The sequence below is a fragment of the Tuber melanosporum genome (assembly GCF_000151645.1).
Source record: "Tuber melanosporum whole genome shotgun sequence assembly, scaffold_22, strain Mel28".
Taxonomy (NCBI): domain Eukaryota; kingdom Fungi; phylum Ascomycota; class Pezizomycetes; order Pezizales; family Tuberaceae; genus Tuber; species Tuber melanosporum.
Window position 1 is genome coordinate 581,109 of NW_003298886.1, and position 12,288 is coordinate 593,396.

The 12,288-nt window shown below is 45.3% G+C and overlaps 1 protein-coding gene; it reads right to left on the reverse strand.

Annotated features, from left to right (window-relative positions):
* Positions 1–290: 290 nt before the first annotated feature.
* On the reverse strand, positions 291–2,275 carry GSTUM_00005970001 (uncharacterized protein; the record flags this gene model as incomplete). XM_002838064.2 has 4 exons in its annotated part: positions 291–1,389; positions 1,448–1,558; positions 1,622–1,966; positions 2,033–2,275. The coding sequence occupies 4 exons, from the start codon at positions 2,273–2,275 to the stop codon at positions 538–540; spliced, it is 1,551 nt and encodes a 516-aa protein (XP_002838110.1). The 3' UTR covers positions 291–537.
* Between the last annotated feature and the right edge of the window lie 10,013 nt (positions 2,276–12,288).

Below are 12,288 nucleotides of genomic sequence, written 5' to 3' on the forward strand. Positions count from 1 at the left end.
GTAAGGGTTCTAGGAATCGTTTCAAAGGCTCCTCGAGTATGTGGGGCTGGGGAACTGTATCGGCAGAGAAAACACCCCCGAATCGAAGTTGAGAGCTGTGTTGAATTGTGTATCGTAATGCGTAAGTAGGTGAGGGGGATGTTATGGCTTGGGTCGATCTCCAGAGCTTTGGCGGTGCGGATTGGTTGGCACTGGCACTGTGGCAGAGGCTGTTCCATGGCCTCACAGCGGCGATCTAGGGTTAAGTAAGTGGATATATGGGGCTGCCGAGTAAATGAAAGGGGAGAATGTGAGGTAAGAATTATTAATTTGTATATCATAAGGTATCACTCGTATACTCCTACATCTCCCAAAAACAGATAGCATAGAAACCACTTGCTGTCAAGAACTCCTGACTGGTCCATATAAATAATGCCCGATCACCTGCCCCCTTCAACTGTTAGGTGTGGACGAGGCCGGCGGCTCTTGTCCCACTACAATACAAGTGGATTCAGGATACTAAACCCCTCCTTCTCCAGACTTTCAACAACTCATTTCCTAAGTAGAGGAAGGGGTATCCAAATCTTCCACAGCAGTGCCCTGGCTCTCCGGGTCGGGTTCCTTTTTCTTCTTCTTGGGCTGGAGAGCCTCTTTGACGATGGGGAGCATCATCTTCTTCGCCGGTTTCATCAACCAGCCACCCAGCCCCCCGTCTTGCTGCGTGCTATCCGGCTCGGGCTCTGAACTCTCTTCATCCCCCTCCAGATCTGCCATCAAACTCTTCTCAACCTCCTCCGGCGCGGCCTTCTTACCCTCGACGGTGTCATTCCCAGTCCACAGCCAGACCGCCGTGTGATGCACAAATCTCGCCAAGGAGAGAACGGCATACCCGGCGAGCATGACCACGTACACGAGCGCCAGTTGCAGGGCCCATATGGGGGCCCAGGGAAGCCTCATAAACTTCTTCAAGGGACCAGCATTCTTGATCCTTTGCCCTCGGAGCGTGCGGATTATGAAGGTTAGCTCTTGTACGGGAACCACGACGGCGATGTATATCGCCATGAAGTACCAGTACCACCAGTCGCTCTCCTTGTCGTGAATATCATTGTCGGTGAGCAACGCGCTGCGTTTTTCCGCTTCGTGTAAGCTGCGGGCCCTCTTTTTCCAATATTTCCAGGCTGGCCGCTTATCTTGGTAGACGGGTCCCTTGCTAGACGTTTTGGGTTTGGAGGCTCCTGCCATTCGCTTGCGGATTGAGCGTTGGGCCCATCTTTTCAGGGCTGCAAGGTTGCGGCGGAGGAAGGCGAGATTCATAAGGAGGATTATGGTGCCAAGGGTGACGGCGAGAGCGATTCTGACGAGAGCTTTTGCCGGAGATGGCCAATGGAAGTCTTGTATGGCAACAATACTCTATGGATACTGGGTCAAAATACTAGCCGTTGGCTTATGAGAGGGGGTAGAGACGCACGGTAGAGAACGTTAAGGGTAAATAAATAGCTGTAACAACAGCAAAAAGGTTCACTGTGTGCGCAAGTTGTGTGGAGGTCCTCGCTTCTCGGAGCGCTAGCTCGCTAGACAGCTAATCTCATCATCAGCACATCTCTCCCCAATAAACACCGTCAAGCCGTTATGGGGTGCTTACAGATTCCTTAAGGGTCTTAATCCGGTCGATCCGCTCCTGTATGTCATCCGCCATTTTCTCCAACCTTGCACAACGCGCTCTTACATTCGCTCGGTACTGAGCAACCTCGTTTCCAAAGCGCTTTTGGTCCTTTTCGGACCACCGAGGTTTATACTTTCGTCCATATTCTGCTGATATCCACATAGCTGCAATTTTACGACTCGCATTACACTTATCTCGCAGAGCACTATAAACATCAAGCAGCCATGGATAGAATACACTATTCTTGTTCATGGTTTTGAAATAGTTCTCCCCTCTGAGGTCATCTCCCGTCAGTAACGGGCTGAAAAGTTCTTGCGACTTCTGCTTCGAACGATTATTCCATCAGCATATACATAACACCATTAGCACGTTTTATATTAATAAACCTACATTGTCTTCCCCCATAGACTTATTGATAGTATCGAGGATAGTCTTGGTCTGTGAAAGGACTAGATCGAGAGCCTGGCGCACAAGAAACCCCTCAAGACACTTTCTTTGGCTCGGAGTCTTACAAGACTCGATCCGTTCCACTCGAGTCCAAGCATCCGTGGTAAGTTCTTGGCTTCCAAAATCGTAAAACACATAGCATGTCCAGTACCGGTCATGCAGGTCACCTATAATGCGGAACCCCATAGCAGCCTCGGCCATGATGCGGTCTGGCGCGGCGTCTTTCATACTCAGGAACTTTGCCCGTCTCCTCGGAAAGTAGTTTGGAAGGAGGGGTGACTCCACATCCGCCTGAAATGGGGCAGTGATGAAATTGATGTTGAATTCTGTAATCCAGAGATTGTCTGGCATAATGGTCTTCATAGTTGTTAGCCACTATAAGGGAATTTTGTTGAGAGCAGGCAGATTGACATACCTGCTCTACAAAACTCATCTTGTGACGGTCCATGTGGCGCAGCTGCGAGAGAAATTCATTTGTATGGCCGGCTTCTTGAAAGTTTAGGCTGCCCATTAGGGAGATTAGATGCTCGATCGCGCAGTCCTCCATTACTCTATATTAAACTGTTAGACGAGGTTCTGGTGTGCGTATAGGGCATGTGGAGGAAGGCAAGTGGGTACAAACATTATCCTTTTTTTATCTGTTCCGCGATCCCTCTGCCCTCCAAAAGTTAGTCAATCCATATCATAACTGTAGGGAGATTGTTTCTCATACTTGTTCCTGCAACTTCGACAATGCCTCACCCCCGTGTATGGTTTCGATCAAATCTCTGTGTGCTCTAATTAAGGTGTTCTTTTCATGACCCCATTCATAATTCGGGATATTTGCTATACTCTCCAAAAATTTGTCCTTTCCATCCTCTGTTTCCCAAAAGCAACACCAATTACCCCAACTCTCTCCCGGTGCAAAAATATACTCCGGCTGCAAAAGCTCTCCAATCAATTCCTCAATTGATTCGAACCTCTCCGGATTGTGCTTGATAAAGAGAGGCTCCCCGAACCAGTACCACTCGCCATATGCTGTTCCGATTAGAACAGACATAGTATCCCCATGGGGTTTTGGAAACCACTTACAAGGTGGATCGTTCACATGAAGACCGTCCTCGACGGTGATATCCAGGCCCTTGCCCTCCTTTCCGGGCTCACTTCCCTCCCAACGAGCGGTTGTACTGGAATCCTCGCGAGGATTTCTGCGGACGCTCCCCAAACCTTCCTTCAGGGGCGTGGATTCCCGTGCCCAGTCGGCGCGGGTGGGAGGATCTATAATTCTTTGGTTGGAAACATTAGTTGGTGGTTAAGACCCTCAGAATTGTTTAGATAGAGTGGTCCAGCTTACTTAGGAATTCTTGACTGAGGATACGCTAACTCAGCATGGTCCGCACTGAGAACATATGTAACAATGTCCCAAGCTTTGATCTGGGGACAATGGGAGCCAGGGGTAACCACTCCACCAGCAAAAAGTCCAACTGAATAAGCGCTTGCCTCCAAAGATTCCCTCAGCTCCTGACGACGATTTCTGTCAAATGCAAGCTGGTAGCGCATAAAGGATTCCCAGGTGTCTGGTGTTTGTGCCTTAACAGAGTCGTTGAATGTATCGCAGTATCTGAGTGTCTCTATCCAAGCAGATATCGGCTTATTGTTGTCGTCGAAAAAGAAATCATCGACAACTGATGGAATAGCAATAGTGCAATCGCGTTTCTCCCGAAAGGGTTCTCTATTATGGCCCTTAATTTTTGAAATAAAAAGGTCAGGGAAAGACCCTTGACTCGTGCCAGTACCAGAGGTGCGGAAAACCTCTATCGTCCAATCTCTAATTGCCTTTTCGTTTAAGATTTGGCGATCCATGCGTTTAATCCAGGGTTGATCATCTGGAACTAATCTAAGTAGTCTATTTGTAGCCTTAACGGCCCGCCAGACAAGCACTTGTGTCGCGATATCATATACATAGATACCCTGCCCACCGTAACAGGAATTCCGATAACCCGGCCCCCTCCGGAAGCGGGCATAGGGCGGTGGGAGTTCCCTCGGGATCTCTAACCGATCTGGCCATAAATCGGATCCTCGATGCTTGCTCATCTCAATTGGCTCCCAAAATGGCTCTAGAAAGACTCCCACTGTTCGAGCGATCAGAGGCTTTTCATCCGGATAGTTGGTCGAGCACCTATCTAACAGAACAAGGAGTCGGCACAAATTATGGAAATTATCTTCGTACTTAGATAGCTCTGGCTCAAGGGGCTTTCCAGGGGTAGGATTAGTGAACTTTTCAGTTTTTCGTGGGCGTGACGTGCTTGCTTTCTTGGTCCCACTGGTGGATCCTGGAACCCCTGCCGATAATGGTGGGTCCGTTTTAGGGTCCGTTGAATCCACCTTTGCAGCAGGAGCCGCGATTAGACTCGAAGGCTCCTCAACCTCGGTGTTAGGGGATTTCTCTATGGGTCCTCTCGGCACATCTTCCTCTTCCTCACTCTCTATCTCCCCTGCAAGCTCCCCAGTCTCGCCCTGTTTCGCAGGCGGTGCAGGCTTCCCGGGCCGATGTGGGGGAACCGTCTCAAGAGAGCTGTTTCGTTCGGTATATGATAGTTGCAAAATAAAGCTTCCAAAAATTACCTTCTTAATCCTCTTACGGTAATGCGATTTTGTTTTTGGATCCGCAGTATTCTGCTGTTGCAGAACCTTATCAATTTCGAGGAGGTAAAAAGCCTGATCACTGCATCTTTTAGGCCTCTGCAAGCCGACTAGTGGGAGGCTGGGCTCTTGGAAACTTACAGAAAACTACTCAGTGTGAGATATGTATTTACCAGATCATGATTGGGTAGAACATAGGGCTCATAGGTTTCGTTACGGACCGGAGGTAGTGATATAGCGTGCGAAAGTATTGTCTCAAGACTTCGCCTGAAAATGAACGACGAGGATTCAGTCTTGAAGCTCCACCACCGGTCATCAAATAGTTTTAAGCGAGGAGATATATCGAAATGCTGTGGTGGTGGGGTATTGCCCTCATTTTCGTGACCAAATTTGAATACCGAGGTAAATTTCACCTTTCCCATTGGTTTCAATGGGATAATCTCGCGATGTCTTACTGGATCGTCCGAGAAAATCTTAATGTTGCCCCAGGGAAGGTTAAACGACTTTGGCTTACCATCTTCGAATAAGCTTGCCGTCGCGTAATAGCAGCCGTGCCAGACATTCCAGTAGGATCCCAGGGTTTCTCCATCTGACCCTCGCTCCAGAAAATGGTAGGGAGCATTCCCCTTCCTGAAATTTGGTTGGCGCATAATCCCAGGAGCAATCCTGATTCCAACGCTGAACTCAAATTCCAGACTGAGCTCGATTTCCTCGCCAGATTTTGAAGCCAAGCACATATCCTGAATAATTTCGCCATTCCGGATATAATGCTGCAAGACGACATCGACTTTACCCTCCACGGTGTAGCGTACCTCTGGCCATTTATCGTTCCTATAGTAGTGTTCGGGTTCTGAGATGTTGGTATTATCTGAGAATCGAAGTCCGAGTCCCTGATTCTCCATGCAAAGTGCATTGAATTTATCGTGTCTTCGTGGATATGAAGGGTTATCGTTATAAAACGAGACACTGGGTTTCCACTCCGGGTTATCCGGCTCCCACCCTAGGGTTCTCCTTTTAGCCTTTGAAAACCCCTCCCCTCCCTCCTCGTCTTCCTCCTCTTCCTGTTCGAGTTCGTCGGATGTCTGCGTTGGCACCATATATTCGAGTCGAAAGATATTTCGTGGCTCTATCGAGATATAATGCATGCTATCAAGGCCACTGCCACCCACCAGGAAACTACTAAGCTGCAGAAATTGGCCCCATTTGTTGAGAGCTGCGTTCGTGCCACCTTTTGCGAAATCGAGATATTGAAATAATCTTTCCGCGGTGTCTAGTTTTGAGAGACCAATTTCCTGTCTTGGTGACTCACGCTTTTCACCCTGCGATTGATCTTCGGTGGGTAGGTTAATACCAAAGAGCCCTTCAAACCTGTCGCAACCAGAGCGACGTACCTGGAGCGGTCGCTATGTGCCTTGTGGGAGAACCCAGTGGGGAGGCCATGATGGGTTTTCGCAAAATGGGTCTCTTCTTGATCGAACGTATGCGAAGGTGTAGAATTGTGGTCCAAATACCTATAATCAAATATCAAATTTTTTCCACTGATACCACTATCTACTTATGTCCTGCAATGTTCGCCTGCCGGATCCAATAGCTCGAGCTTCTGGGGTAATACAAGGCTAGCAAGAAACTCCCGGTGTCTCCATAGAAATCGGAGGGATCAATACAGTACCCCTGTCATGCACTGTCCGCGAGTACAAGCACAAAACAGCAAAATATAGAATCACCCAATATGGGTTGGCAGTCCAAGAACCTGTAATGTCTGGAAAAAGAAAAGGGAATCTGAAACTAAGGACAGAACATTGCGACATTGGTGCAACCCGGGGAAATTTATAGGAAGCTGGAATATACCGATATAAGTTACTGCAGTATCCAAATTTTCCTTTGCTGACCTGCAATCCACACTGCCACGGCAGGAGTCGCCCAAAACGCGAAAACCAAACTCCATGACTTCCAGGTCCCACACCCCCCTCCCACGGAGACCTTCAGCCAATAAGGAGCGGGGAAAAATACGCACCACGAGACGCGTTGCTCTTATTCAAGTTTATAAGCTATCATACTTATCAATAGATTCTTGTGAAATATCGCCGCCGGTTGTCGCGTCTCGTTTTTTTATCATACCCAAAAAAAAAGCACCGAGCATTCAGCAAGTGGGGGTATCGTGAGCAAAGACGTGTATGTATGTTGCCTTCAACTTGAGTAATCCTCCATCAACTCATTATCTGTATGCGACAATCTAATACCTACGAAACCCCACAAGAGATTCTGTACCGATGGGGCAGAACATTTTTTCCAAAATGTTTAAGCATCACCCCACGCCAGCCCTGAAAATGATAGATGGCCATACAGTATATCGATAATACTTGTATCATAGCTGCGATGCGGAGGAGAACGAAGAACATGCTATCACACATATGCAACTACCAGATTGATGGCTAAAGTGTTACGACCGATTGCAAATACGAATTAAGACAAATCTTCTCACAGGAACAGAAATAGACTTCAGTTATTTTCCCAAATGGCACAAACTCCCTCTCTCCGTTGTTCCGGATACCCCTTTGTCCCGGATGAAATCTAGAAACTTTGGCCATCCAGGATCGCGACGCGACTGTACTCTGCCCCCATGTTCCAGCTCAACTCCGGGCCTGTAATACCCTTTTTCTTTTTTTCCCTTCTCCTCATCCTTTTTTCCTTTTTTTGTCTTCACATCTCGCCCTACCTGTCCCCTCCCTTTGGCAGCTTTCCTGAGTTTGAGGAGGCAGGGAGAATTTGTACGGTTTGGGGGGGTATCCGGTGCACAAAAATCCAGGATCTCTGGGTGCGACTATACCCGAGTACAAATCCCAGAGCTAAACACTGTATTGACCGAAGTTACAAGTATCATACCCTTTTTGTAATATTCTTGGTAATCTATCACAAGCAATTGCCCATGTGGAACCACATGGGGTATCAATATCTGTTGCAGTAAAGGTGTGTTGTTTTCTTTTAAAAGATGTATTCTTAGAACTATAAAGGTTATAATCAAGCATATATTATTAATTTGCTTTTAGGAAGCCCTTGTTTATTGCTATGTCAAAAAAGAAGTCGTGTAATAATCATACTTTGTTGATTGTTCCAAATACAACTTATCTCTAAACATAAAATTATACCTTAAGGGAATTCAAAATTGTTGTTCTAAATAGTATGTTACTCAAAACTCTTTTTATATTTTATTTTTGGCCGTCACACCTCAAATGCCTTTTTCTCAACTTGGCAAAAAATTAAAAATCTATGTGTATATGATAGGTACCAATCAAAACAGGCTCCTATGTTACAAGTGGTATTAAAAGCCCTTCACTAGAATTTCTTTTTTCTCTTTTCCTGCCCTCAGAATCCCTTCTCAGTATTCGAATTCCCAAGCCACATGCGCTTGTAACACTCTCTTATCAGCCAGGTGCACCTTTTGGGCCGCTCAAACCATGACCCTTGGCTCGCGTTATCTTTGCCTCCACTCAGCAGCATTGTGAGGCTTCATTGGGAGATACTTACTTGTAGCTTGTTTAAGACATCTAGTTTAATCGATATACAGTCAAGCTTCCGGGCGGCCTTCTCCCCCAATCCCTCAAATCACAATCTTTGTCCAGGTTTTTACCGAGACATTTGAGTATCTGGGGAGACGAATGTTGTTACACAACATCCCGACCAGCTAACCGACCCTTGTCACATTTTCCAATTCAAGTACTGTACTGTACAGTAGGGTACTTGTACCTGATGCGAGACATGATTGCTCTGGCTTTTTTGCACCTGCCTTCAAGACATGGATGAATCTTGTAACCTGTAGCAACGACACCTACAAATAAAAACACCTGCTCCATAGTCTCCCTAAACGATGATTCGAACATATTTACCAAGTGGTTTTCCACTCTAGTCTTCTGGTTGGTGTTGTAAAGAGGCTTTTAGAATTTGTTTGGAAAGGAGAATAGGGAGACCTATATGGGGGGACCCCCGATCAAGTATGCTCCACTATCATATTAAGAGTGCTTTGAGGAAAAACCTGCACTTCTAGATAGATCTGCGGCGGGGTTAGCCGGCTGTTGCCTATCCTGAGCAGATGAAGGGAAAAAAAAGTAAACGATCGAGGGAATGGGACATGGTATTTCTGATCACCCATCGCATATAATATTGCACGTTATGAAAAAGAGATCACATTGCCTGGGGCGCGCCATCAGAGGGCAGCGGGGGAGCCGATTGGATAAAAGTACAGTACCCGCAAAACTACAGTAGACAACCTTCTGAATATGATATCATACAAGTATCATGCGCAGGGTGGTGGAACCCTTTTGGTCATCATCGGCCCGGCCCGTAGTGCCGTACAGTACAGTACCGGTGTGCCAGGGAAAAACACCTAAATTGAAGCTCACACAATGTTCACACCGGACTCCTTCCTGTCTTTCCATCCCTCAAGCAGCCCCAAGAAATTTCGGGGAAAAAAATATGAAAACCGACGGACCGAAAAGCACAAGGGATTGAGTTACTTGAACCCTGCCGGTATCGTGCTTTCCTAAAATTTCCCCTGCGGTTTATAAGGTGCACGTTGTGAATTACCGGAGCCATATCGAGCTGATATAACTCTCATGGCATCATATCATCTTTATGTGTCCATCACTCGGAATGCGCGTTCTGATTGTAAGCGAACTTAGCATGGGCTAGCCGCATCATTCCCCACTTACAGTAATAGCTCAAATACTGTACTTGATAAGTAAGCCGACAGAGGTAGAGTTCAGCGCTTAAACTAAGCTATGGCAAGTTACATGCCAACATTACGACAGAGCCGCAAACGACAACCACTCCCAAACACAGTTGCCCCTTGTTTTCTGAATCTGACTCCATCTTGATTTGCTCTAACTTGTCATTTCTTTACTGCTTCATTACCGCGGCTCGGGTTACTGTTTTATTTTTATTTTTATTTTTATTTTGCTCGGAGAACACAGTTAACGGGTTGGACGCGGAAGTAAATCAGACCTGGAAGTGAATCACTACCGAGTAGTGAATCAGTGCTCAAGCGTTCAGGCTAAGCAAAAACGAAAGGTTCGCGATAGAAAACATCAATAAAATACTCATAACGACACAAGACGCGACAAGTTCACAATACATCTCTTACCTTTTTTGCAGAATTTTTTTAAACCATAATCATGCCTATTCAAAGTAAAATAGCCACCAAAGTATCAGCACCCAATTCGAACCCGAACCCTTCCCCTGGCGAACTTGCTGTTACCTACTACAATGCCAATCGCTAAACCCCAGTAACCCGATTATATCTAGCCAAAGATGGAGTACCACAGAAGGTTGTGCGATAGGGTATTTCCTTGCGACGTGTAGCTGCTATGCACCAGATTCCATTCTCTGCCCATCAGCGAGCAGAGGCTGCTGGAGTGGAAAGTAAAACCTGTTCTGAAGCCCATGCCAGTGATATGATTTTCACAATCCCGGAAGAGGTAGCACTGGAGGAATGGTACCTGCATATGAGCTTTTGGATATAACCCAGTGTGACGTGTTCGCAAGATGCTAATCACGTTATTGGTAAATGGTATGATAGTTGGCAGGTGGCCTGCTCTACCAGAGAGGAGGCGAGAGGTGAGAACTAAAGGAGGCTTCAAGGGTATACTGAGAAACAAGGAAGTAACATTTCAACCAAGTATATTGAAATACTGTCTGTCGAAGTCTGCCTTTTCCATTGTGGAAACAGGTGGTCTTTAAATACATAAATCAGTTCATGTCTAGCATGAACGAAACTAATCAAAGGTATCAAGCGATACACTTTGGTAAAATAAATCAGGTATTAAAGCGATACTTAAAACAAAATGTAAAACAAAACCAAGTATCAAACGATACTTAAAGCAAACCATGTATCAAAGCGATACATGAAACAAAACATAAAACAAAACCAAGTATCAAATGATACTTAAAACAAACCAAGTATCAAAGCAATACTTAAAACAAAATATAAAACAAAACCAAGTATCAAATGATACTTAAAACAAACCAGGTATCAAAGTAATACTTAAAACAAAACAACAAACAAAACCAATAACCAAGCACCCATACTGGTTACATTCCCCAAAACAAAACAACTAGTTTAAATAAACAAAACCTAATAATTATCAAAAGCGTAGTCTGAAAAACTAAAGGCTTCAGTTTCAGCTATAAGCTCTTCATCATAAGTGTAACGTGTTCGCAAGGTGCTAGTCACGTTATCGGTAAAGGTACGATAGTTGACAGGTGGCCTACTCTACCAGAGAGGAGGTGAGAGCTGAGAACTAAAGGAGATTTCGAAGGTGTACTGAGGAACAAAAGGTAACCATTCAACCAAGTATATTGAAATACTGTCTATCGAAGTCTGCCTTTTTCATCGTGGAATTAGGTGGTCTTTAAGTACATGAGTCTGTTCATGTCTAGCATGAATGAAGCTAATCAAAGGTATCAATTGATACACTTTGGTGAAACTAATTTAAGTATCAAAGCAATACTTAAAACATAAAACAAAACCAAATATCAAATGATACTTAAAACAAATCAAGTATCAAAGCGATACTTAAAACAAAACATAAAACAAAACCAATAACCGAGTACCCGTACCGGTTACATTTCCCAAAACAAAACAACTGTTTAAATAAACAAAAACCTAATAGTCATCAAAAGCGGAGTCTGAGAAACTAAAGGCTTCAGTTTCCGCTATTAGCTCTTCATCATAAGTGTCACACCAGGGACAAGATGAAATCCTAAGAAAACATTTAGACTCAAAGAAATGTAGATCACAGTAATCGTGAATACTAGATTCATGCTGCACATCTACCCAAGTGTTATTACAATCAGGACAGTAGTCCATGCAGAGGATGGCGAAGTAGTCTTCAGGTTGGATAGCATTGCGGTTCAACAACAGTCCAACAAGCTGTTATCGCAGCCTCATATTGAGTTCCACATAGTTTGACATCGTTATAGTATTCGGATGGTGGGTGGTGATCAGATGAGGTTGTCGAGAGCCTGCTCCATAGCCTGATTTTCCTCATCACTGCTTTCGAATTCTGACTTGAAGTATGGTGCCCAAAACCCATCCCTAGCTTCGAGTTCGATCTGCCATCACTCAGTTTCTGGCATTGTTGGTGTCCAACAAATTGTGATGTAATTTATCGTTGGGGGAAGGGATTCGTTTAGTATATTGTCTTTCTATCATTCGTTCACCATATCCATAGCATATTCCAGTCCTTCTGGTGGTTCTCAGCTGTTTTCGCTCATTGGATATCCTTTCCATTTGACTAAGAACTGATTATTCCCATGCCACAGGTGGTGGTCTCGAATTTCTTCAACTTCCCATTCATCCTTCTTATCAATGATAATAGGTGCGGACCGGGAGTGGATTCTTCCAGAGAACTTGGAGTTATCATTTGGGTGGAACCGTTTGACAGCAGAGGCATGGAAGACGGTGGTGTTGCGGCAGTACATGCATCCAGCCATCTGAACAGTGTAGTTTTCTGTATGTTCATCGAAAGATAAGACTTTGAAAGGTCCTCACCATTGGGGTTGTGGTTTCTTGCTGCGTCCAA